The sequence below is a fragment of the Eulemur rufifrons genome, chromosome 5, assembly GCF_041146395.1.
Source record: "Eulemur rufifrons isolate Redbay chromosome 5, OSU_ERuf_1, whole genome shotgun sequence".
NCBI lineage: Eukaryota > Metazoa > Chordata > Mammalia > Primates > Lemuridae > Eulemur > Eulemur rufifrons.
The window spans coordinates 29,533,809-29,559,905 of NC_090987.1; the positions used below are offsets into that span (position 1 = coordinate 29,533,809).

Here is a 26,097-nt window from a genome sequence, read left to right on the forward strand (position 1 = left end):
GTGGCAATACCTTGTGGGGCTGCGGAAAGGTCCTCCAGGATGCTCTAAATCATTGTCTAACATATGGTACTGTTTCTTCCATAACCAGGATTCACAGGCCCAAGAAAGAAAGGGTGGAAATAGGAATGGATCCACTCACTATTACCCCTTTTGCTTCTCTTCTCAATGGTCTTAGGGTCTGTTGGACTGGAGGTCCTAGTTACAAAGGGAGGGATGCTTCCAACACAAGACATAACAATGATTCAACTGAACTTCCGGACGTTGAACTGCTACCCAGACACTTTGGGCAATTCATGCTTCTGAATTAACGGGCAAAGAAGGGGGTTACTGTACTGGCTGGGGTGATTGATCATGATTACCAAGGGGGAAATGGGTTGCTACTACACAATGGAAGATTATGTCTGGGACACAGGAGGATCCCTTAGGGCATCTCTTAGCACTGTCCTGTGATTAAAGTTAATGGGAAACTACAACTCAATTCGGGCAATTCGGTCACTAATGACCCAGCCCCTTCAGGAATAAAGGTTTGGGTCACCCCACCAGACAGACAAAGAACTATGAGCAGCTGAGGTGCTTGCTGATGTCAAAGGGAATAAAACAGTACAAGAAGGCAGTTATAAATATCAGTTACAGCCATGGGGCTAGTTGCAGAGATGAGGACTGTAATAGTTATGAGTATTAAGTATTTTTTTCCTATTTTGTTATGAATATGCTAGTACATACATAAACCAAATATTTTTCTTTCCTTTCCTTTATTATCTCTTTATCATATAACATAAGATGAATTAAACATTAACTTTACATTGCAGCATCTTAGTTACATGATATCAAAGAGAGGAGTAAATATCACCCAAGGACTTTGTATCCTCTACTGGGGAAAGGGTTAGCCTGTTTTCAGTTGTGTGCAAGATGGTTGTATCATGTCAGGTGGAAGTATGACATTTTTATTGTCTTTATTTGGATGTTAAGTATGGTTTAAGGAGATGTATATGGGTGCCAAGTTGACAAGGGATGGGCTGTGATGGTCTTTTTCATGTGACAATTTGGCTAGGCTAAAATCCCTAGTTAACCAATCAAAGTAGGTGTTGCTGTGAAGGTATTTTGTAGATGTGATTAAAGTCCATAAAATCTTAGGCAATCTGGATGAGGCTGATTCAATTTCTTGATAAGCCTTAAAAGCAGAGATGAGACTTTCCTGAAAAAGAAGAAATCCCCCCTGTGGAGAACAGCTTCAGCCAGTTCCTGAGTTCCAGCCTGCCCTTCCCGACAGCCTGCCTTATGGATTTCAGACCTGCCTAGCCAGCACTGACAACCACATAAACCAATTCCTTACAGTACATCTCATAATACATATTGGTTCTCTTTCTCTAGTGGATCCTGACTAATACAATACTCCACCATGCCATGTAATATAACAAAGAAAGATTCTCTTTATATCAAATAGCCCAGGGCTCAGATTCAAGGTTAAAGGATTAAGGCTTGCACACACTGAGTACCAAGGGAAAAAAATGCCAAATAGTAAAAGCAACCCAGAAATCAATCCTCTTCATCACAGAAACAATGTGAAAAACAAATGAGTTGACTTCAATATAAAATTTTCTCTGTAGAATTATTAAAAATTAGCATTGTTCATATGTAAGAGCAAGTTCTTCTTAGACAGGCATCCAACTACCACAAACTGCTGTGGGCCAATCAAGATTGCAACCATATTCTCAGACACTTTATGAACAAAACGTATGCTCAGAAACACAGTCATTATATTTTTGTCTATCTTCAAATAAACTTTCAGCCATCCTATCTGCCCAGAAAGTTCCTACATACTAATGCTTCCACAAATAAAACAATGTACTTGTTTATTAAATTTTGTGTTTTATGTGTATTCAGTTGTTCTGAATTTAAAAATCAATTTTTTAAACCATCTCCAGGCAGTTAGAAAAACAAAGTGAAGCTATTGTTAATTAAAAAAAATTTTTTTATACATCAAAAATTTTATATCTTTTCAGAGGGAACCCTTAGGACTTCTAAAAATAAGAATAAATAAAAACTGACTTAATAATCACTATGTTTAACCTTGCTGCCTCTACTCTTTACAGGCACACAAACATCTTATATGCAAATGTGATATTTTTGTAAAATGCTTTTGGTTTCCATCCATTTTGCCTTAGCCCTTACTCCCTCCTCATACTGCAAAATATCTGATGTGCAAATATTTCAGTTGTATAAATGAAATACCAAAAGATGCTTACAAATTCTTTTCATTAAAAAAAATCCTGACCTGGACATATTTTATCAATTAGATCATAATATCCAGAAACAGTCCTTTGGACTCTACCAAAGATTTGATATCACGTCTACATATGCCATTGTAGGCTTCAGACTAATCTCTATTTATTGGGGCTTGCAAAAAATGCTAAAAAATAAGTGATATTTTTAACTGGCTAACACCTTCATGTCTACTGTTTGTCTCTATCTCCTGGGAAATAACATTCACTATCCAAGATGCCACTTCTGCTCCACATCGTGACAAGAACCCATATGTTTCAGATTGGAGCAGAATAGGCAGTTATTGTCTAGAAAGAAATCAAACTGCTCTCATTCCAAATAAATCTGGGAATGAGGTTATCAAAGCAAGTAGACTCGAGTGGCAATGAAACTTCCAATTCCCCAATTCCACTAATATTGTTTCTTCTAGGAAGAAATTACTTCCAAAAAGATTTGTGTAAGTATGTTAGAGCAAAGGCTACGAACCACCACTATTCTATCCATTCATGTGTAGCAGATAAGGTGTAAATGTCTACAATTTATTAACCAGCTCCTTGTAGTTAGCCAGTCATAGCAGCAATATCTTCCAGGAAATTTCCCTAATCCTATAGATGATATTCTCTATCCCCTACTTCTCTACACATAAAAATCACATCTTCAGAAAAGGCTATGCAGTCAGATATTTAACAATCTGAAAATCCATGAATTAACATTTTAGAAAATATTTATCCCACATATTAATTATATACTAAGATGACAAATCTGATTAAAAAATTATCTAGAGCCAAAACATGCAGATATTACACATGAAGAAGCTAACTTTATGGATCTGCTATGCTATGGTTTTCTCTTCCTGTTTGAGTGCCATCAGTCTGCAAAGTAATAAATCCTATTTCTGAGACACGTGTCTTAGTGAATGATAATGTAATTTAAAAAATTATATATAACCAACAATTTAAAAAGATAAATTTCTGATAAATATATAATTTATTAAATCAACTTTTGCATTTTTTTCACGTAAGCAGTTAGGGAGATGGTCAGCACATAGTTGTTCTAACCAGGGTAAGATGATACCTCACCATGGCTTTGATTTGTATTTCCCTGATGATTAGTGAAGTTGAGCATGTTTCCATACACTTGTTGGACTTGTATGTCTTCTTTTGAGAAAGGTTTATTCAGATCCTTTGTCCACCTTTTAATGGGATTATTTGTGCTTTTGCTGTTGAGTTGCTTAAGTTCCTTGTATATTCTGGATATTAGCCCCTTGTTGGGTGAATAGTTTGCAAATACTTTCTTCCATCATATAGTTTGTCTCTTTACTCTGTTGATAGCTTCCTTTCCTATGCAGAAACATTTTAGTTTAATATTGTCCCATTTGTCTATTTTTGTTTTTGTTGCTTGTGCTTTTGAGATCCTAGCCATAACATCTTTGCCTAGACCAATGTCCTGGAAGGTTTTCTCTATGTTTTCTTCTAGCACTTTTATAGTTTCAGGTCTTACAGTTAAGTCTATAATCCATTTTGAGTTGACTTTTGTACATGGTAAGAGGTAGGGGTCTAGCTTCATTCTTCACCATATAGATATCCAGTTTTCCCAGCACTTTTCCACATACACTGGGGAAAAGAAGAGGGTCTTTTTTCCTCAAGGTATGTTCTTGGCATCCTTGTAAAAAATGAGTTGGCTGTAAATATATGGATTTATTTCTGGGTTCTCTATTTTGTTCCATTGCTCTGGTATGTCTGTTTTTATACCAGTACCATGCTGTTTTGGTTACCATAGCTTTGTAGTATATTTTGAAGTCAGATAGCATACTGCCCCCAGCTTTGTTCTTTGTGTTCAGAATTGCTTTGGCTATTTAGGGTCTTTTAGGGTTTCATATGAATTTTAGGATTTTTCTTTCTATTTGTGTGAAGAATATCACTGGAATTTTGTTAGGAATTGCACTGAGTCTGTAGATTGTTTTGGGAAGTATGGTCATTTCAACAACATTACTTCTTTCAATCCTTCTGGTCCATGAGCGTGAGTGTCTTTCAATTTGTTTGTGTCCTCTTCAATTTCTTTCATCAGTGTTTTGTAGTTATCCTTATGGAGGACTTTCACCTCCTTGTTTAAGCTTATATATTTTTTGTAGCTATCGTAGAAGGGATTGCTTTCTTGACTTCTTTTTCAGCTAGTTTGTTATTGATGTAGAGAAGCTACCAATTTTTTATGTGTTGATTTTATATCCTGCAACTTTACTGAATTTGTTTATCAGTTCTAAGAGTGTTTTGGCAGAGGCTTTAGGTTTTTCTAAAAATAAGATCATGTTGTCTACAAAAAGGGATAATTTTATTTCCTTTTTTCCAATTTGGATGCCTTTTATTTCTTTCTCCTTTCTGATTGCTCTAGCTAAGACTTCCAGTACTATGTTATCACCTGCCTTGTCAGAGATTAAGCTGGGGGACCCAACACATTTCACACTGCTGGGAAATGGGGAAGACAGGAGGACAGAGGCAACCTAAAAGGATCATCAAACCTGCTTGAACACCCCATAGGCAATTCAGGACCAGCACTTTTCTCCCTAGTATGGTCAGAGATTGATCTTCTGGGACCTGGGGACAGGCCCACGAGCCAGGCCCAAAACCCCCAGGACTTGATCAAGAGGACAGATGAGAAAGAATCAGCACAAGAACTCCAGAAACATGAAAAATCAGAGTGAAAGGACATCCCCAAAGAAAATGACAATTCTTTATCAAAGGATATCAACCAAAATGAAAATATCAAAATGACAAAGAATTCCAAATTTGGATTACAAGGAAGCTCAATGAAATACAAGAGAAAACTGAAAACCAATACAAAGAAACTACAAAACAATATAGGAAATGAATAAAAAATTCACTAAATAGAATTATTAAAAAAAATAAAATAGAACTTCCAGAAATGAAAAATTCATTCAGGGAAATACTAAACACAGTGCAAAGTATTAAGAATAGACTAGACCAGGAAAAAGAAAGAATCTCAGAGCTTGAAGACAACATCTTTGAATTAAATTTAAGTCAGTCAAAGAAAACAGAGAAATAAGAGGAATGAACAAAGCCTACAAGAAATATGGGATTATGTAAAGAGGCCAAACATAAGAATCATAGGCAACTCTTAGGATTAAGAAGAAAACACACAAGGGTTGGAAAACCTATTTGAGGGAATAATTGAGGAAAACTTCCCTAGTCTTGCTAGAGATTTAGATAGCCAGGTATAAGAAGCTCAACGAACACCTGGGAGATTCATTGCAAAGAGGCAATCACCACGACACATAGTTATCAGACTGGCCAAGGTCAACACGAAGGAGGAACACCTATAAGCTGTAAGGTGAAAACATCAGGTAACTTAAAAAGGAAAGTTTGTAACTGCAGACTTCTCAACTAAGACTTCACAAGCCGGAAGGGACTGGGGCCCCATCCACAGTCTTCTTAAATAGAATAATGGACAGCCTAGAATTTTGTATGCTGCAAAACTAAGTTTCCTATATGATGAAGAAATAAAGACTTTTTCAGACAAGCAAACACTGAGGGAATTTGTCAAGACCAGACTGGCCCTGCAGGATAAAAACTAGGGCTCTAGTCAAAGAGATGGACATGTTTTAAGGTTTAGGGGCATCTGAACAAGCATGCCCTAAACTTAAATAATTATGACAAAAATAAGGTAAGACTATGTAACCCTTTAAAAAAATATTTCCTAATATGCCTCTGATAAGACCACAGACCTTTCAAAATGGTATTATACATTACAAAAGTTTGAAGAAACTTTGGTGTCTGCTTCCAAAGTCTGATGGTCATTGGAAAAACCAAGAATTCTCACTCAGCAGCCCTTAAATTAGTCAAATCTAATGTGAGGTTGAAAGAAATAAAGAATTTAATGTCACCTTGATTCAATCGACTATGGAAATGATGCTGTCTCCACTAATCCGAGGAAGAGGTAGAGATAGGTCAAGGGAGAATACTGTACAGTTTTGAGCAGCCTTTGCCAAATTATTTTTAAAAAATGCTTGCTGATTTTAGAAAATACAATCAAAAATTGTGATGAGAATGACCCTTTTTCTACCTTTCAGGTTGTTTGACTTTAGCAGAACTCCCTAGATAAAATTTAATTTTAAGTTAAATTTTGTTTATGTGGAAATTTAAATTATCAGTATTAAAAACACTCTGTGTATTTAAAATATTAAACTTACTCAAGTGAAGCATTAAGGATTTGGAACTAAAATAAATGAGATAATGAGAAAGTGAAAACATATTTTTTATAATTAACAGCTCATTTTGAGTTAATTATATACAATTACCAAAATCTAATTGCAATTTATTTTCTATTATCTGTGGGAAGAATCACAGGCAAGGGAGCTTACATTGCTGCTTCCTTCCTGCATAAGTGCTATAGAATGAAAATAAATAATATGTGAGGCCTTAATGACAAATAAGAGCAAACAGTAGGGCGCAGCTGAGCCAAACCATTGGAAAATAATTATCACATGAAAGATGGTAATGACTTAAATCAAAGTCACAAGTTGTTTATAGGTACTCCAGTTCTTTTTTTTTTTTTTTAACTTAGTTTGTTTATTGGTTATACAAAGATGACCCTTATAAATTAACAGTCTTGTAATTCTGCATACTCCTAAAGATCTGACCATTTTTATACTTTCATATAATACTACGCAATCCAACAAAAATTTTTATTGAACACCTATTGTTAAGAAAAAAACAATCTTGCTAAGTACTGCAGGAGATGAAGAAAAGCCACTACCTTGAAGTATCCTAATAGTAGAATAAGGGAAATATATAAATATTTATCATCTATACAGAATATAAGGGCTATAAAGGAAACACACAAAAAAAAGATTTCTGGAAGAGGTAATATTTGAGACAAGTCCTAAAAGATAGGATAGAATTTTGACAGGCCAGAGATAGAGACCTATCCTCCCTACCTGAAACAAACAGCTGAAACATACACACACCCACCCCCTAGGGAATTAGAGCATGGACACCTTTTGGGGAAAATTATTCTGCTTACTATAGCTCTATATCTAAAAACCTGATAAATAAGTATTAAGTACTGTTAAGTGAAAAAAAAATATGTTCAATTTTATCTCAAACATATACTGATGTTGTTTATATTTGTAAGCACAAAGAAAGGTTTAGAAGGATACATATCAGAGTGCTAACACTAAGTCAACCAAGACAGGCTAGAAAATAAAACAGGGAATGAAAGATGACTGACATTTTCTTGATATGTCTTTGGATGTTTTATCTTTTATAAGAGAAATGTTTACTTTTAAGTTTTTTTTTAAAGTTTAATTTAAAATATTTTAAGATGGGTTATGAAATAAGATGTATAATATAAACACACAACACATACTGATAAATAAATAAGTTATATATAAAGATTAGCTCTAGATGAGATTATGGGTACATTTTGTTTTTTTCTTTTGGCTTATCAGCATTTTATATTTTTGTCTACCATAAAAGAAAGTAAATCAATAAAGATATAGATAAACATGAATAGCATTAAGGATAAGAAAAAGGCCGGGCGCGGTGGCTCACGCCTGTAATCCTAGCACTCTGGGAGGCAGAGGTGGGTGGATCGCTCAAGGTCAGGAGTTCGAGACCAGCCTGAGCAAGAGCGAGACCCCGTCTCTACTAAAAATACAAAGAAATTATATGGACAACTAAAATATATATAGAAAAAATTAGCCGGGCATGGTGGCACATGCCTGTAGTCCCAGCTACTCGGGAGGCTGAGGCAGTAGGATTGCTTGAGCCCAGGAGTTTGAGGTTGCTGTGAGCTAGGCTGACGCCATGGCACTCACTCTAGCCCGGGCAACAAAGTGAGACTCTGTCTCAAAAAAAAAAAAAAAAAAAAAAAGGATAAGAAAAAAATATTTTAAATTAAAAAATATATTACAAAGTTCCTACATATCAACTAAAGAAGAAATATAATGCCCTTTTATAAAAAAATGCGGATGCAGGCAGGAAATTAAAATTCCACAAAGAAGAAACACAAGGGGTTAATACACACATAGAGAAACGTTCATTCTAATTGAGTACTGAGTAACTACAAATTACAATGGGATTCCATCTTTCCACTGACTAAATTGTCAAATATCATTTAACTCAGCGGTCCCCAACCTTTTTGGCACCAGGGACTGTTTTCATGGAAGACAATTTTTTCCATGGACCGGGGTGGGCAGGGGGTGCTTTCAGATGATTCAAGCGCATTACATTTATTGTGCACTTTATTATTATTACATTGTAATTTATTATGAAATAATTACACACCTCACCATAGGTTGGGGACCCCTGAAACTATACAAATCAACACTAGAGAGCTAATTTATATAGCTGATTGAAAGCACATCTCTATTCCCTTCTAAAACTGTTAAAAAATAATAGTAAAAGGGTTAAAAAAAGACATAAACCTACGTAGCTGCAGAAAAGCGAAGAGGAGAGGACAAAGAGATAAGAGATGTCACAAAGTTTTAGAAGCCTAGAAAGCAGATGTATGAGTTGAAACTCAACTAGCAAAGTAGAAAAATCAAAACTGAAATATCTGCTACCTGAGGTTGAAGGAGGTTGTAAACTGAAACATGCCAGAGAACTCCTGAAAGGTTCAGGGACTGGAGGAAGCAGGTAGGAATGGTGGGACTAAAAGTAAAGTTTGTTGAAAGTCTGCGTAGCAATCAAAAGTGAAGTCCTCCTCTATGTGTCCCCATCTCGTAGAGAAGACTGAAGGTTTATCCCCTGGAAGAGGTTGAAAAAGAATGACTCTGGACATGGGGTCCTGAAATACAGTTGAAGGCTGAAACCCATATAGTTAAAAGAGGAAGTAAGTGAAAGCCCACATAATGACTGATGGGTCCCTTCTCTCTTACTCGACTGGGCTCCCCACATTGGCACCCATGCTTATATTAATACAATGCTGCCCTCCCTTCTTCCCACCCAGGCAGATTTATCCCTAGGGAAACTGACCACCCCAAGAGAAAAGACCTATGAATAGTAACAGGTAAGGGTTCCCAAGGTTCCCACCTGATCATAGTGAAGTCTATTAGTTGACAAGCCCTGCTCATATACACTTAGAGCTTTCAATAGGTTTTAACTGTTTTTCTTATAAATATAAGTGGATCATGAAACATTTGTGGAAAAAAAGAAAATAGGACTTGGTAAAAATACACACAATGCATGAGGAACAGAAGAAACTTCAAAAACTATTACAAATATCTTTAGAGATAAGAAAAAATATTGCATATGTAAAATAAGAATGGGAAATGGCCTTTCAGAGAATAAAGTGTTCTTAGAAATTAAAAATTATAGCACTAACAAAAATCAACAGAAGCGTTGACATATAAAGTTCAGGAAATCTCTTAGAAACTAGAAAAAAAAAGACAGATATGAAAGCAGAGAAAAATAAGAAAATGAAGGATGATTTCAAGAGATTCAACATCTGAGTAAGGTCAATTCTGGAAAGAGAATACAAAAAATGACATGGGGGAAATTAACAAAAAAATTTCTTTAAATTGAAGAAAGTTTCCCAACTGATTACTCAGCATAATGAAAGGAAAAAGGTCCAACTAATGCACATCTGTATTAATTTTTAGAAGAATGCAGAGAAAGACAAGATCTTAACAGTTTTCATGGAGAATACATCACATAAAAAAGATCAAGAATCAAATTGTATCACATTTCTTAAAGGCAACACTAGAAACTAGAAGATATAGAACACAACCTTCAATCCTTTCTCAGGAAAAATAATTACCCACCCAGAATTCTATATACAGCTAAACTATAAATTAAATATGAAGACAGACTAAAGACATTTTTCAGAGATATGACTCAAAAAATTATTGCCTCTTGCATTCCTTGACAGTAAGCTATTGAAGGACATATTTTAGTAAGATGAAGGCATATAAACCAAAAAGAAGATAATATGTGATCTAGAAAAAGGGGAACATAACACAGAAAAGAGTAAATAAATTTACTGGATAAGGAAATCTCAGGATGAAATTACCAGACAGCAAACTTAGAAAATAACCAAGTTAGACTAGAGCAAGATTTTACAGAGGGTTACAAGAGGGATATCTTTTTTTTTTATTTCAGCATATTATGGGGGTACAAATGTTTAGGTTATATATATTGCCCTTGTCCAACCCCCCCAAGTCAGAACTTCAAGCTTGTCCATCCCGCAGACAGTGTGCATTGCACTTATTACGTATGTATATACTCATCCCCTCCTCCCTCCTCCCATCTGCCCAACATCCAATGAATGTTGTTCCTATATGTGCACTTAAGTGCTGATCAGTTAAAACCAATTTGATGGTGAATACATGTGTTGCTTATTTTTCCATTCTTGGGATACTTCACTTAGTTGAATGGGTTCCAGCTCTATCCAGGATAATACAAGAGATGCTATATCAGCATCGTTTCTTGTGGCTGAGTAGTACTCCATGGTATGCATATACCACAAAAAACAAAAAAGAAAGAAAAGAAAGAGGGAAAAAAAGCAAAGAAAAAAAAAAGGAGAAATGAAGAGATATCATGGTAGAATAATTGATTTGTCTGAATATATTCAGAGGAATTATACTTTCTGGGTGAGTTAGGGAATAACAAGACAGTAGAATGTAACTTGTATAAGGTCAGAAATTTTTGTCTGTTTTGTGCACTGCTGTATCCCTCAAAGTCTAGAACAATGCCTAATACATGGTGGGAAACTTTATAAATATTTGACTGAATAAATATATAAATGAGTACATAGAAAATTAAATAAAGTATTTTTATTTTATTTAAAAATTTTTTAATTGACAAACATTATATATATTTATGGTATACAACATGGTGTTTTGATATGTTGCATATATTTATTGTGAAATGATTAAATCAAGCTAGTTAACATACCCATCACCTCACAGACTTATTTTTTTGTGTGTGTGGTGAGATGATTTAAGATCTACTCTTTTAGCAACTTTCAAGTATACATTATTATTGCTATACAATAGATATCCAAAACTTCTTCATCCTAACTGAAACATTGTATTCTTGAGCAACATGTTGCCATTTTCCCCACTCCAGCCCCCAACTCCTGGCAACCACCAGTCTACTCTCTGCTTCTATGAGTTCGACCTTTTTAGATTCCATGTATAAGTGAGATCATACAGCATTTGTCTTTCTGTGCTAAATAAGGTATTTTTAAACTCCAGAGAACATAATTTCTTACACAAAAATTAAGTTTAATAATAGTAAAGTACATGGTTCAGCTGAGCATAAAATATGTATAGTCTTATTATAAATATTTTGATATAGATATATTGAGAGGACAGAAGGAAGGAAATAGCAAGTGTATGTATAAGTTATTAGAGGGGGTGCAGGAGAAGGAAGAAGGAAGATAGAAAGGTAAATTGAGAGAGGGAAGAAAAATAGAGAAAAGAGGAGAGAGCAAGTAAATAGTTCTTGGTAAGAGTTAAATCATCATCTTTCATAGCAGAAAGTCAATCCTTAATGACTACCTAAGTCTGTTATTCAGAAATGTGGATATAAATACTGGAAGGAACAGATAAAAAAGGAAACATTTAAAACAGAACGATTGGCTGGAGGAGGAATGTCAGCAAGATGGTGGAATAGCACTTTCAAGTGCTCATTGTCCCTCACTGCCCTTCAGAGAACCATCAATTTGAACAACTCTCCAGGATGAAAATACCTTCACAAGAGCTAAGAAAACCAGGCAAGAGATTATAGCACCTGGATATAGCACAGAAATAAGAAAAGATGGATTATTGAAGAAGATAGGAAGGACAGTTTTACATTACTGGCATCCTCACTCCCCCAACCGCAACCCCGGGCAGCATAGTGAAGAGAGATACCCTCCGTCTGGGGGGAAGGAAATGGAAGTGAGCACCAGACTTTGCCTTAGATCCCAACACCAGGTGCACCTTAGTAAAATCCAGTGGTGGGTAGGTCCTCATGGCTCCAGACTTTAGGCTGGTACCTGCAGACTGAACATCTAGGCCTGCCGCAGCACCATGTGAGATCCTGCCATTCCAGGCTTCAGGCTTGCTCCAGGGTTCTAGACCAGCCCCAAGCCAGGCCAATCCACACAGCTGTAGGCTTTAGGCCCATCCCAGTCCAGGCTGGCATCCCTAGCCTAAGGATCCAGGCCTGCTCAGTGCCAGGCTGGTCTCAATGGCTCCATCCTCCGGCAAACCCAGGGTCCAGGCCTGTCCCAGTAGAACCTAGTGCTGGGCTGGCCCCAAAAGTCCCAGGATCCAGGACCTAGGTTTGGGGCTACCCCCGCTGGCCCCAGTACTCAGGCCAGCTATTGCAGACCTATCCTCCAGGTCAACCAGATAACTGGCCTCTAACCTGGCCTCCACAGCCAAAGCTCTAGGCCTAATACCATGGCCTCAGATTCTAGGCCAGGCCTCATGACTCCAGGTACCAGGCCAGCACCTGTGATCCCAGGCTCCATGCCTGCCTCAGTACCAGGCTGGCCCCAGGCAGTCCCTATGGTTCTAGACTCCAGTGAACCCACGACCAAGGCCCACCCCAGTAGACCACAGTGCCAGGCTGGCCCCACAGATCAAGGCTCCAGGGCTGCCCCTGCAGATCCAGACTCCAGGCCAATAGACTCAAGCAGCTCAAGATTAAAATAACTCAGAGTCATTTTCACTGCCACTTAATCCAGGGAGATAGAGCTTGGAGTTTGAATTCAGTAAAGTTAACTGCTTGCTAACACAAAAAACGTCAACACTGTTCAGAGGAATACAACTGGGTTCCAGGATCATTCATAATGACCACGATATAATCCAAAATTACTAGACATACAAGGAAACAAGAAAACATGAGCAATAAAAGAAAACTTAATCAATGGAGATGAACCCCACAATGACCCAAGTGTTAGAATTAGTAGATAAGTACTTAAAGGAGTTATTATAACTACATTCAAGAACATAAAGAAAAATATGTTCATGAAGAAAGAATAGGAAATTTTCTCAGAGAAATAAAAATTATAACAAAGATCCAAATGGAAATTCCAGAACTAAAAATTAAAATGTCTGAAAAAAAATCACTTTAGGGGCTTAGCAATAGAATGAAAATAACAGAAGTGCTGATAAACTTGAGGACAGATCAATAGAAATGACCCAATATAAAGAATAAAATGAAGGAAAGATTTAAAAATATTAGCAGAATGTCAGAGACCTATGGGACAATATCCATAGGTTAAATATATGTGTAACTGGAGTCCTAAAAGCAGAGGAGAAAGATAACAGGGAAAAAAATCCATTGTTTAAAATAATAGCCCCAAATTCCCCAAATTCATGAAAAGAGAATTCTTAAACAATACTTTGCTGGTATAAATTGATTTACCTTTTATCAAAAACAATTTGGCAATGTGAATTAAGAATCTTAAAAGGATTCATATATACTTTGAACTAGTAACTCTACTTTCTCCACTTATAGAAATCTATAACAAGGAAATAGCTATAGATAAAGTAAAAAATTTATTCTGAGAAATGTTCTTCAAGATATAATTTATAATAGAAAAACTCTAGATTGTCCAATAACAGGCTAATAGATAAAAATTGATGCATCATTGCCACACAATAAATATTTTTTGAATAAATTAATTAGTATGTTTTACAAAGTAATATGATCAGAAAATATGATACAGTGAAAAAAGTAACAAATACAATCCTGTATAAGCATAATCTCTATTATTAATATAGACTATAATATCATACAAGGAAAAGTAGGAGAAAAAGGTTCAAAGGATTGTCTCTCAGTTTTAGGATTATGAATGATTTTTATTTACTTTTTTATAATTTTCTATATTTTTCAAAAATTTATAATGAGAACATATTTATGCATGTGGCCAGAAAACTGCATTAACCAATATAGAGCCATAATTTTATACCAAATATACGTTAAATATGTCTTTAATATTCTTCCCTTCACCATTTCTCAGGTTTACCTTGGTACACAGTCACTCCCATTCATATCCACATTGAGTTCTTGGGCTTTCGTGAGCTCTTTGTCAGCCACCAGTTCTCTCGATTTAAACACAGCTTGAGTTCTTAACCTGTAAAAATAAATTTAAAGAATTTCTAATCCTAACGACACCAATCGGATATCAGACTGAGGTGGGGGGTGGGGGAGGGGATAGGGGTATGCCTACACAATGAGTGCATTGCGCACCGTTTGGGGAATGGTAATGCTTGAAGGTGCTGACTCGGGAAGGGGGGGTGGGGAAGGGAGGGATAGATACCTACATGATGGTGCAACACGCACTACCTGGGGAACAGATACGCCTGGAGCTCTGACTTGGTGGGAAATGCGGTACATGGACAACGTATGTAACCTGCAATTCTGTATCCCCCATAACAATAAGATGAAATAAAAAAAAAAAAAAAAAGGAATGACAATAAAAAAAAAAAAAAAGCTTCTGCACAGCCAAAGAAACAATCAATAAACCAAATAGGTGACCCACAAAGTAGGAGAAAATATTTACATGCTATATATCCAATAAAGGTCTAATAACCAGAATCTACAAAGAATTCAAGCAAATCAGCAAGAAAACAACTTCATTAAAAAGTGGGCAAAAGACATGAACAGAAAAATTTTAAATGAAGATAGACTAATGGCCAATAAATACATGAAAAAATGAACAATATCTCTAATCATCATGGAAACACAAACCAAAACCACAATGAGTTATCACCCAACTCCAGTGAGAATGGCTTTTACCAAAAAGTCTCAAAACAACAGATACTGGCTTGGACGCAGAGAGAAAGGAACATTCATACACTGTTGGTGGGACTGTACACTAGTACAACCTCTATGGAAAATAGTATAGAGATACCTCAAAAAACTAAAAGTAGAACAACCATTTATTTGATCCAGGAAGCCCATTACTAGGTATTTACCAAAAGACAAAAAAGACATTTTATAAAAAAGACATCTGGACTCCAGTGTTTATAGCAGCACAATTCACAGTCACAAAGATGTGGAAACAACTCAAGTGCCCATCAATACATGAGTGGATTAATAAAATATGGTCTATGTATCCCATGGAGTACTACTCAGCCATTAAAAAAATGGTGAACAACCTGGATGGAACTGGAGACCATCCTTTTAAGTGAAGTAGCACATGAATGAAAGAACAAAACCCATATGTACTCACTATTTAGTTGGAACTAATAGATCAACACTCAGGTGCACATATGGTAGTAAAATTCAACAGAGATCAAGCAGGTGGGAGAGGGGAGAAGGAGATGGGTAAATTCATACCTAATGGGTACAATGCACATAATCTGGGTAATGGACACACTTATAACTTTGACTCAAACTGTGCAAAAGCAATTCATGTAACCACAACGTTTGTACCCCCATAATATTTTGAATTTTTTTAAAAAATGAAATTTACGGTCTTAAAAAAATTGATATTGTAGATTTTTATTCATGTGAGATCACTGAGGGAAATAAACAACTTCTACACAGCAATTAAAAAAAAAAAAAAAGAATTTCTAATCCTGTGGAGCCTGATAAACTGAATGGTAATCCTTCAAAAAACTATGTTCTTTCAGTTAGATCCCTAGGCATTATTTTTAAATTAAAACTCAATCTGTCAAAAATAAATGAGTAATTCCTAAGTATACATAAATAAATACAAATTTATTTCATAGAAATTTAAATGATATTTATTTATAAGGGAGTAAGGAAGATTAAGTTGGTTAGAATATCACTTAAAAACTCAAAATTATAGATGCTTTAGTAGGAGCACTTTAAGTCTTTTCTCTAGAGAGTTAAATATTCCTTCTAAAGCAAGTATATTTTGATCACATGAGTATAAATGGGAATTCTAGTAACTCTAACTATACTTACCCTGCCCAACATTTACATGGAAGGCATCAGCTTTTCATACTCACATTTCAAAGAGCTAGCTAGGGCTACAGCTCAGTAACTAAAATATTTTCTCTGGGTCACAGGTAAATTCTTCCAAAAGAATTGGAAGACATTCATTCTATTCATCAATGCTAACTTAAACCTACACTCACAAGTACTGAGGAGGTGAGGCCAAGGAAGAAAGCAGCATAAAGGTCTTCTATCAGGAGTTTGGGTATCAATCACTTGTATCAAGTATGTGACACTTGCTACCTATTCTCTCAGTTTTTTTTAGAAATACTCTCTGGTTATCTGTAAAAGTATATTCTTCTTTCAACTGTGAAATCAAACCATGAAGCGATAAAAACATTAACACAGTGCTGTCATGTTCATCATTGTCAAAAGGCATTCTTATAATTGCAACTATGCACAGTGATGTACAAAAGGAAGTATGTAGATTAATTACCTTCAGGAACTTACAGTTTAAGACCAATATTTGTGATACTCACAAGGACTCTATGAAGTAGTTACTTTAACTTTTACTATATGTATTTACAGATGACTAAAGTGAAGCCAAAGGCATAGAACTCTCCCAAGGTGACATATTTTTTAGTGGTGAAGGCAGTATTTTTTTAAAAATCATAGTTAGGTATAGAGTACATGTATTAAGGCATATTGTAAGTGTGGGAGACAAAAGCAAATATTTTTAATTAGCCTTGATTTTTATTCATTACGTATATACTACTTTGCTCCAAAAAGGATTTAAGGTGATTCTTGCTACTGTCATGAATAGTATTCTGGATAAATCCTCTCCAATCAATCTGGAAAGGGCTCACAAAGATAATGCCCTTTTGAAAGTTCTTATTGACTATTATGTAATAACAACATAGAATGAATTGTTAATCACAATTTAAGTAAATGTCAAAGTCATGCCAAATTTATTTCAAAATGACAGGCTCATCCCAAAATTCTGAACTACTATTAACAATTCTGTGCTAACTCATTTGGTATTCAATTACAGATTGCCTTCCCAATATTTCTCCTGAACATCCTGAGCACTATAAACAATGCCTTATGTATAGAAGACATTAATTCATTATCTAATTGAAATGAGATTCCTTGGGTCATTTAAATGACAAGTTCACTAAAGACATCTAAAAGTTCAAATTATATATAAATTAGAGAGTGAGAAATACATTGAGAAACAAGATTAAGTCTTGTTCGTTTTGGTACTCCTCCCATATAGTTTTGTATAGAGTAGGGGGCTTAGCAAACGTTTGCTGACACAAGGAGAACGAAACTGAAATACATACTGCATTACATGTTAAACACTAAGGTGCTAATTTTGTATTCATATTTATTATATAACTTAAAATAGAGTTAGGTGAAAAAGAAACTAGATGTAAAAATTTTAAGTAGTGAGATTTTAACTGTGTTGTAATGAATACATACGGTGTAAACAAACGGAAAAGTAGAGCATAGATATTTAAATCAGAGGAAAAAGTATGACTTGAGGAAGAAATGTCAATGACATATTGAAAAGACTTCAAGGAGAAAAACTTGCCTTTGGAAAAAAATTATTTCTTAGGAACAGTGGGGCAAATGAGCAGAGAGGTGATTCCAGATTATAAAAAGCTTTTCATACTAGGTTGAATAAACATAATTTAATAAATTATCATGGGTTTTTAAAATTCAGAGATGGCACAATAAAAGCAATGTCTTAGGAAGATTCATTTGAGATAGATATTCTTGGTACATGATAGAAATGTGCAGAACGTTGAATTTCAAATAATCTTCATAAGTGATAAAATTACATAAATCCAAAAAGTAGGCCAAAGAACAGTGTAAACTTTCAGCCTAAAAATATGAATTTTGATACTGATTACTTAAATGGATAGATTAGGCTTCCAGTTTTGGGTTGTACCAGCTAACTATGATAAACCACAGTGGAAGTAAGCAGGAGAATGAGAGGTGAAAGCTGTTCAATTAAAAATGTCTTGAGATTTTGTTTATAATAATAACAATACCATAATGGCTCATATGTGATAATAATAATACAGTGTAATACTATAATAATAATAATACTGCTAATAATACCTCTGTACTGTAATAATAAGTCACAGAAACTATTGTGCTCTTTCTTTTAATTCCTAGGCTAATAGAAATGTTACGCTTATTTTGATCTTCTAACCAAGTCAATAATAACCTTTCCATTTCAATAATTAATCCATTATGCTGCTTACTCATAATTGATGCCTTCATTGGAGCACTGCCTTTCACATGTCCCATTATTCTCACTTTATCCTTTTGTAATTGTTCTGATAGCCGAGCAACTGAAGCCTAATGCTTTCCCAGTGAAAGATGGCATTTGGCCTTTCTCCGAATGCTTAATTATTTCTACTTTCATTTCCACTGTAATCACCATTCTCTTCGCTGCAGGCTCACCTGGACTTTCAGGGGACTTGCTTTGGAGGTATGGTCATAAGAGCAAACACAGACTCATAAAATCAAATAAAAAAGTTAAGACGAAAGTGATGCTGTGCCTAAGAGACCCCATAAACAATGAGAGTAGCTGCTAGCATAAAAATGCTGTGCCAGTGAACTGCTCACACCACGTGGGTTTGTTTACATGTGTGGAAGAAACTATTAATAATTCCAGAATTATTAATTTTTTAATTATAAATTATCCTTATAGGGAGTCTTGGCAACCCCCGCTTGTAAGTATGGAATGCCATTAAGTCATGTCACCCACAATCCAGGGACTGCCTGTAATTACAAACCTTTCAGACATCAAAAAGGTAATAACAGAATACTAAAAACAAGCCTACACACATAAATTTGATAACCTAGATGAAATGGACCAACTCTTCAAAAAGCACATAACTACCACAACTCATTCAATATCAAATAAAGTGAATAGCTCTAAGTATTAAGGAAATTGAACTTCCAATTTTAAAATTCCCAAAACAGAAATCTCTAAGTCCAGATGGTTTCACTGAGGATTCTACCAAATATTTAAAGAAGAATTAACATCAATTCTACACAATCTCTTTCCAGAAAGTAGAAGTGGAGGGAACACTTCCCAACTCATTTTATGAGGCCAGTATTACATTGATAGCAACACAAGACAAAGAGAATATAAAAAAAGAATACAAGAGACCAACATCCCTCATCGATACTGACACAAATATCCTTAACAAAATATTAGTAAATAGAATTCAGCAATATATAAAAAATATCATAAACTATGACCAAGTGGAGATTATTTCAGGGATTCAAGGCTGGTTCAACATTCAAAGATAAACATAACCCACTATATTAGCAGGCTAAATAAGAAAAGTCACATGATCATAAAAGGTATTTGACAAAATTCATAAAAGGGATTTGACAAATATCAATACTTATTCATGTTAAAACTTTGTATAATCCATAACAGAATATAATTGATAAATTGGACTTAATTAAAATGAAAAACTTTTGTTCTGTTAAAGATCCTGTTAAGAGATTGAAAAGACCAGCCATAGACTGGGAGAAAATATTTGCAATCCACATACCTGACAAACAATTGATATCTAGAATACACGAAGAACTCTCAAAAATAGTAAAAACATCCAAATGATCCAATTAGAATATGGGCAAAAGACACCAAAGAGATAATTTACCAAAGAGGAGGGAAGGAGGGAAAACAAGCTGATAAAAAGATGTCCAACATCACTAGCTATTAGGGAAATGTAAATTAAGGCCACAATGAAATATCACCATCCACATATTAGAAGAGGTAAAACAAAAATTAGTGGTGATACTGAATGTTAGCATGGATGTGGAGAAACTGAGCACTATATAATAACAAAATAGCAATTTTGCTTTTGAAATACTGTTCTTAGGTAATTATTAAGGGAAGAACAGCCTAAATGTGGATAAATTTATAAGAACTGGTTATTAAATAGGTTATGCTTCATGAGCAGAAAGGGTTGAATTTAGAAGGCTCTAATCATTTGTTATATTTTATGTTATGGTAAGTAGACATAAATATGGAATGATGACAGTTAATTACACTTCTTCACAATTTGATTCCACACTCTGAAATATCAAGCTTTTACTTAAAGCCTAGTATCTCTACAATAACATCAAACACCAAAGGATTTTGTATAATGATGATATCATTTAAAAATTTCTTTGGAATCCAGTAAAAATTACATTGGATTGCTCAGAGGTAGATACTTTAAGTTAACATTTCGTAAGACAAGGTAATCTTTCAAGTCTTCCACAGAAGACAGGGGAATTTACTTAGCAGTCATAGTATGCATCTTGAGCAAGCTAAGATCCTGAAGAACCATTTTTTCTACACATCTGCTATAGTAACATAGCAGCCATTTTACACCGTGTTCTTCAAACTGCAGACACTGCTGAAAGAACAGGTAGGAACTCACCAATTATAATCTAGTCGAGACTGGTGAAGCTGCTGCTGCTTTAGGAGAAGCTTTGTCTCCTGCTGGGCCAGCAGATGCTGAAGGCGCTCCTTTTCAACTTCCAGCTCCATTTTCTGAAGCATCAGTTGCTGCCTCCTATCTTCTGAAAGCTGCTTTTTGACATTAGTTTCACTGGGTTGCAGTGTCCTTCCACCATGCATCAGAGATCTCCAAGAAAGGCCACAGTAACTGCAGGATTCTGCATGTGTCTTAGAATGTTGAGGGGCTATGTTTGTAGGATGGCTCTCATTAACATGATCTGCATCTTCAGAAAGTCTATAACCACAACACTGACTAGTTAGACTAGGCTTAAGGTGTGGACATTCCTTCATCTTCAGTTCTTCTGGTAGAGCTTTTTCTGTTGGGACTGCATCCACTGGTTTTCTCCCTGGAAATTCATAATTACATGTTCTGGTCTCTGATGGCACCCTATTTAAACCCTCTTTGGAATGATGAAGGGTTATTGGTTTCAAAGAATTATTCCTAAACTCCATAAAGGATTCTGAAGCTGAATCCTGATTTGCAGACTTAGGTCTCTGCTTGGTTTGATAGTAGGTTTGTGGTCTGGCAACACTCAAATAGGAACCATCCAGTTCCAGAGATGAAGACCGGAGAGTGCTTTTCCTATTGGATACCTAAAAAGAACCACAAAATCACTTGTCAGATAAGTACACAATAAAACAAGTTTTTTCTTTTGGCTTTTCAGAAATCAATGATATATGTTTACCAAAACAAAGCTGTTGTTTTGTGTTCTTAAATATGAAATGAGAGTATTCCCACAGATAAACAGACATGTACCACAAAGCTACATCCATTTTCAAACAACCTACATTTCAGTAAATCTATATAAGGATGAGAAAAAGTGTGGCTACATGCTGCTTATGCAAGATCTTTGGTGATTTCAGGAGTTGCAAATAATGAGGATTACATAAAATCAACTTTGAGAGAGGCAAAAGCATTAAATGTTAACGTCTTAAAATGCTTACTTTTGAATACTTAGCCAAGAAATCCATTCAGCCACCTTAAATACCCTTTGATTGGCCATTACACAGCATGAGATTTGATGTAAAACATTTCACCTTATATTGAATAGGATGTTACTTACTGCTAGAACTTTGATGAGTTTTTATAAATATCTTTACAGAACACAGATAAAACCAACCACTTTCAACAAAATATGATTCTAATCGAAAGTGGTTATCTAAATACAAAACATTTAATTTCAGCTACAAACATAAGTGATTTTCAATTAAGCTGTTCAAGTGATTACAGTCTGATAGAACTCAGGCAGAAAGGAATCAGTTGCAAATTGCCTCTGACAGGCCAATAGAGTGAGCTTTTCTAACATTTTAGCCTTAAGGCTGTTCTATCAGGGAGAGCAAAACTTAGTCTGTATCAATGATTCTCAAACTTTAACGTGTATCAGAATCACCTGGAGGGCTTGTTAAACATAAAACTCTGGCTTCATCCCCAGAGTTTCCAACTATCTGGAGCAGAGTCAGAGAATTTGCATTTCTAACAAGTTCCAAGGTGATGCTGATGTTGCTGATCTAGGCCCATACTTTGAAAACCACTGGTCTATATCATGGAATATCTCCAGCTGCTTAACTATTGACCTTGGCCTTGGAAGGCTGAGTAGTTACACTTAGCTCAGCTCTGAACATCATTGAATTAGGACAACAAATAAGCAGGTTTTCTTCACAGTGTATTTCAGAAACATGGTGTACCCAAATTCCAGGTGGTTGTCCAACAGAAATATTCTAGTTAAACGCAAATGTTGAGTGTGTTACTGATGAGCAACTTGCTCATGAAGGTGGACGCTTGTGATTAACAAAATAATAATAAAAGAAATTAATGTAGAAGAATCTTAATCAAACTGGACTGATAAGAGTGCATTTCTGAAAATGAATCTAGCCAATGCTTAGATTCTTCCAAGGGTAGCCCTTTACAACATAAAAACTTCCCTTCAATTTAGAACTTGGGCAAAGCAAAAAGAGGACCACCAAGTCCAACTAACTAGCAAGATGGGTTGTTCAAAGATATATTACCGGTAACAGCCGTTATTTCTTTTGGGCAGCCAGAATATAAGCTTTAACACCAAAGTTGAAAGAAACAAATCATCTACCTTTGAAGAGGTCTGTTTCCAAGGCTTATTCTATCTATTCTAGATACATGGACTCAGACTTTGCTGAAAGATAAAGACAAGAGAAAGAACCTGAGCAGACCTCAACAAGTGAAATATCTGACGTGTCTCTCACATCTTTCACTCTCATCTTCCTCTTCCTTTAGGCTTTCATTCAAAGCCCATTTATGTTAACTCTTTACTTCCTTGCCATTTTCTGTCTCTATTCAAGCAAATTCAGGAAGCGTTCTGCATATTGAACACTAACCAAACAAGCAAAACCAAATAAGCAAAAATTCTTCTTAATCTCCTATTCAAATCCACTAAAATAATCTTTCACTTTTCATGGATAATTATTTGCAGGCTGAGGGAAGCTTATTCGCTCAAGGCTTCAAGAGAAATATGACCTTTTCAGTAAACTAATATATTACAACTTCTATACTAGCTTCCTATTGCTGCTGTAACAAATTACTGCAAACTCTATGATTGAAAACAACACAAATTTATCTCTTACAATTTTGGAGGTCAGAAATTAGAAATCTGTTTCACTGGGCTAAAGTCAAGGTGTTGGTAGGGCTGGTTCCTCTGGGAGGCTCTGAGGAGACAATCAGTTTCCTTGCCTTTTCCACCTTCTAGTAGTCACCTCCATTCCTTGGTTTGTGGCTTTTCCTCCATTCTCAAAATGTATCACTACAACTTTTGCTTCCCTCATCATCACAGTGCCTTCTCCTCTCACTCCTGCTCCCCCTTATAAGGACCATTTAGATAATATCAAGCCTACTCAGGCAATCCAGAATAATCTTCTCATCTCAAGATTCTTAATTTGATCACATCTGCAAAGTCTCTTACTTTAAAAAGTCCCTTGTACCAAATAAAGTGACATTCACAGGTTCCAGGAATTAGGACATGGATATATTTGAGGGGCCATGTTCAGTCTACTGCAATTTCTTTTTAAATACAAGCTAATTTATAAACAATTTCTAGTCTAGAGACATAGAATCAATGAATATTGGGATCCTTAGCAGAAGGGGGAATATAGCCCACCAATTTACTTTGTAATCGCCAAAAATGGTGGATTGATAAGTAAAAAGTGTCAACTAGCAGAGATACATAGCAACATGATATTTCCTATCCTATGATAAAGGGTAGAAGGCTATTACAGTGATTCTTAAGATTTTAATTGAGTTTCTAAAGCAATGCTAAAGGATTTCCATTTAAGTGAGAATGGATCACATCTGAGAAGACTTGGTTCTCTTCAAAGAAGACATCCAATCCTATACACCAAGCAGATGACAAGCTACAGAAAATGAACTAGCCCTAGGCAAAATTTCTAATAAACTACATCATAAAAAATTAATCTTATTTTACACTTAAAGGGAAATTCTAGTCCATATTAACCTCTCCTACTCTGAACTTCCACAGTACTTACTGTCAATACAAATATTTAACATTTATTATCTGCTACTTTGGTAAATGATCTTATTATGAAATTACTATACTTTAAAAATGACAACTAAATTTTTAAAAGATCCAGAAACTTAACTATTTTATATCATTATATATTCTAATTCATGTATTATTGCATAATAAGAGAAAACATATATGCATTATTTTAGACTCTCATTTTTGTTTCTTAACATTATTTACATATGTGCATTTATAGGTACTGATGTACCCTACACTTTAATGGTACTGATTGTGAAATTATTCACAAATTCAGGTAATCAGGATAATTCTAAAGTATTTTGGGGATAGTTAACTTTTCATGTTTTTGAGAGGTAGTGCAACTTAATGATTTTGATGCATGCTTTGCTCAAAGAGAACATTGTCAATTACCTGACGGGTGACTGTGCATGTGTGGTAGGCAGAATTTTAAGATGGTCCCCAAAATTCCCATCCCTTGGTGTACACACCCTGTATTATCATATTCCTTTGAGTGTGAGCAGGACCTGTGAATATGACAGGGTATCAATCCCATGATTATGTTACATTATATGGCAAACGGGATGTGTCAGATGTAACTAAGGTTCCTAATCAGTTGATTCTCAGTTATTAAAAGGAAGATTATCCTGGGTGGGCCTGACCTAATCAGGTAAGACCTTTGAAAGAGGGTCTGATCCTGTTCCTCTCACCCCCTGCAATGTTAGACATTCTCCTTCTGGCCTTAAAGAAATAAATTGCCATGTTGTGGGCGGGCCACTGAGGGGGGTCATGTGGCAAGGACCTCTAGAGCAGAAGGCAGTCTATGGCCAACAGCTGGTAAGAAAACAGGACATCTATTATACAGATGTAAGAAACAAACTTCCAATAGTAACCATGTAAGCTTAGAAGAGAAACTTGAGCTCCAGATAAGAATGAAGCTTAGCAGACACCTTGACTGCAGCATTATTAAGACCCTTACCCAACAAAGCTGTGCCCATACCCATGACCCACAGAAACTGAGAGATAATAAATGTGTGTTGTTTTAAACTATTAAGTTTGTGGTAATTTATTACACAGCAATAGAAAACAAATACAGCACTTTACTCAACTTGCCTAAGCCTCAGGTTCCTCATCAGTAAAACAGGGATTTAAAAAAGCATTTATCTCAAAACTAATGGTGAGAAAGAGAGTGAGAAAGATGGGCAGTTATGAAGGGTGCCAATTTATAAAAGTACAATTTATAAAAAGAAAAAAAATATTTACCAAAACTTCTTACAAGGAGAAGCCCTCTATATGTGTGTGTGTGGGTGTCTGTGTATGTTTGTGTGTGGCCACAACCCCAAAGGGCATGTTCAGTTACAGTGGATTATCCATAAACTGTCTTTGAGTTTAGTTCTCTATCTTTATTTTGCTAAAGTTAGATTTGCAAGTCAGGCCAGAGTTGAATTGCTTGAGATGATAGAGAGGTTCTTCATCTTTCTCTTTCATACAAAAGATGTCAGTCTTATAACATTTTGCACCGCCTCATAAGGTTCATGTGATGATTAAATGAGTTAATTCATATAAAGTGCTTCGATCACGACTAATATAAAGTTAGCATTCAGAAAACATTTCCTGTTATTATTATTGCTACTATTCTTGTCACTGAATTCTCTTTCTCAAGAACTTCTGAAGGCAGGGGCTATATTTATCCCCCTGTATGCATTGTACTGAGGCCTGCACATAGTATATTCTCAATAAGCACGGGCTGACTGTGTCAGCTTGTAGAAACATTCAAGTTGGGTTATGGGTCACAGTCATTAAAGAAAAGAAAATTAGAATCCATGATGAGGCTGAATTGTGTGCTAGCAATAAAGAGGAAGAGAGGAGAAATAGAAAATTCCCTGTTAGAGTCTGAATATAAGAAATTAAGTTATTTTATTAGTGGAGT

General features: G+C 35.5%; 1 protein-coding gene across 3 annotated transcripts in view; it reads right to left on the reverse strand.

Moving 5' to 3' along the window:
* The window catches only part of KIAA1328 (KIAA1328 ortholog), a 222,265-nt gene that overhangs the window by 50,906 nt on the left and 145,262 nt on the right, over positions 1 to 26,097 (reverse strand). For 2 of the 3 annotated variants that reach the window (XM_069468092.1, XM_069468091.1), the window contains exon 7: positions 20,585 to 21,258. In XM_069468092.1, the coding sequence (XP_069324193.1) occupies positions 20,585 to 21,258 (674 nt within the window). Of the gene's footprint in view, positions 1 to 14,244; positions 14,353 to 20,584; positions 21,259 to 26,097 lie in introns of all 3 variants that reach the window. The other variant, XM_069468090.1, reaches the window with a different exon arrangement.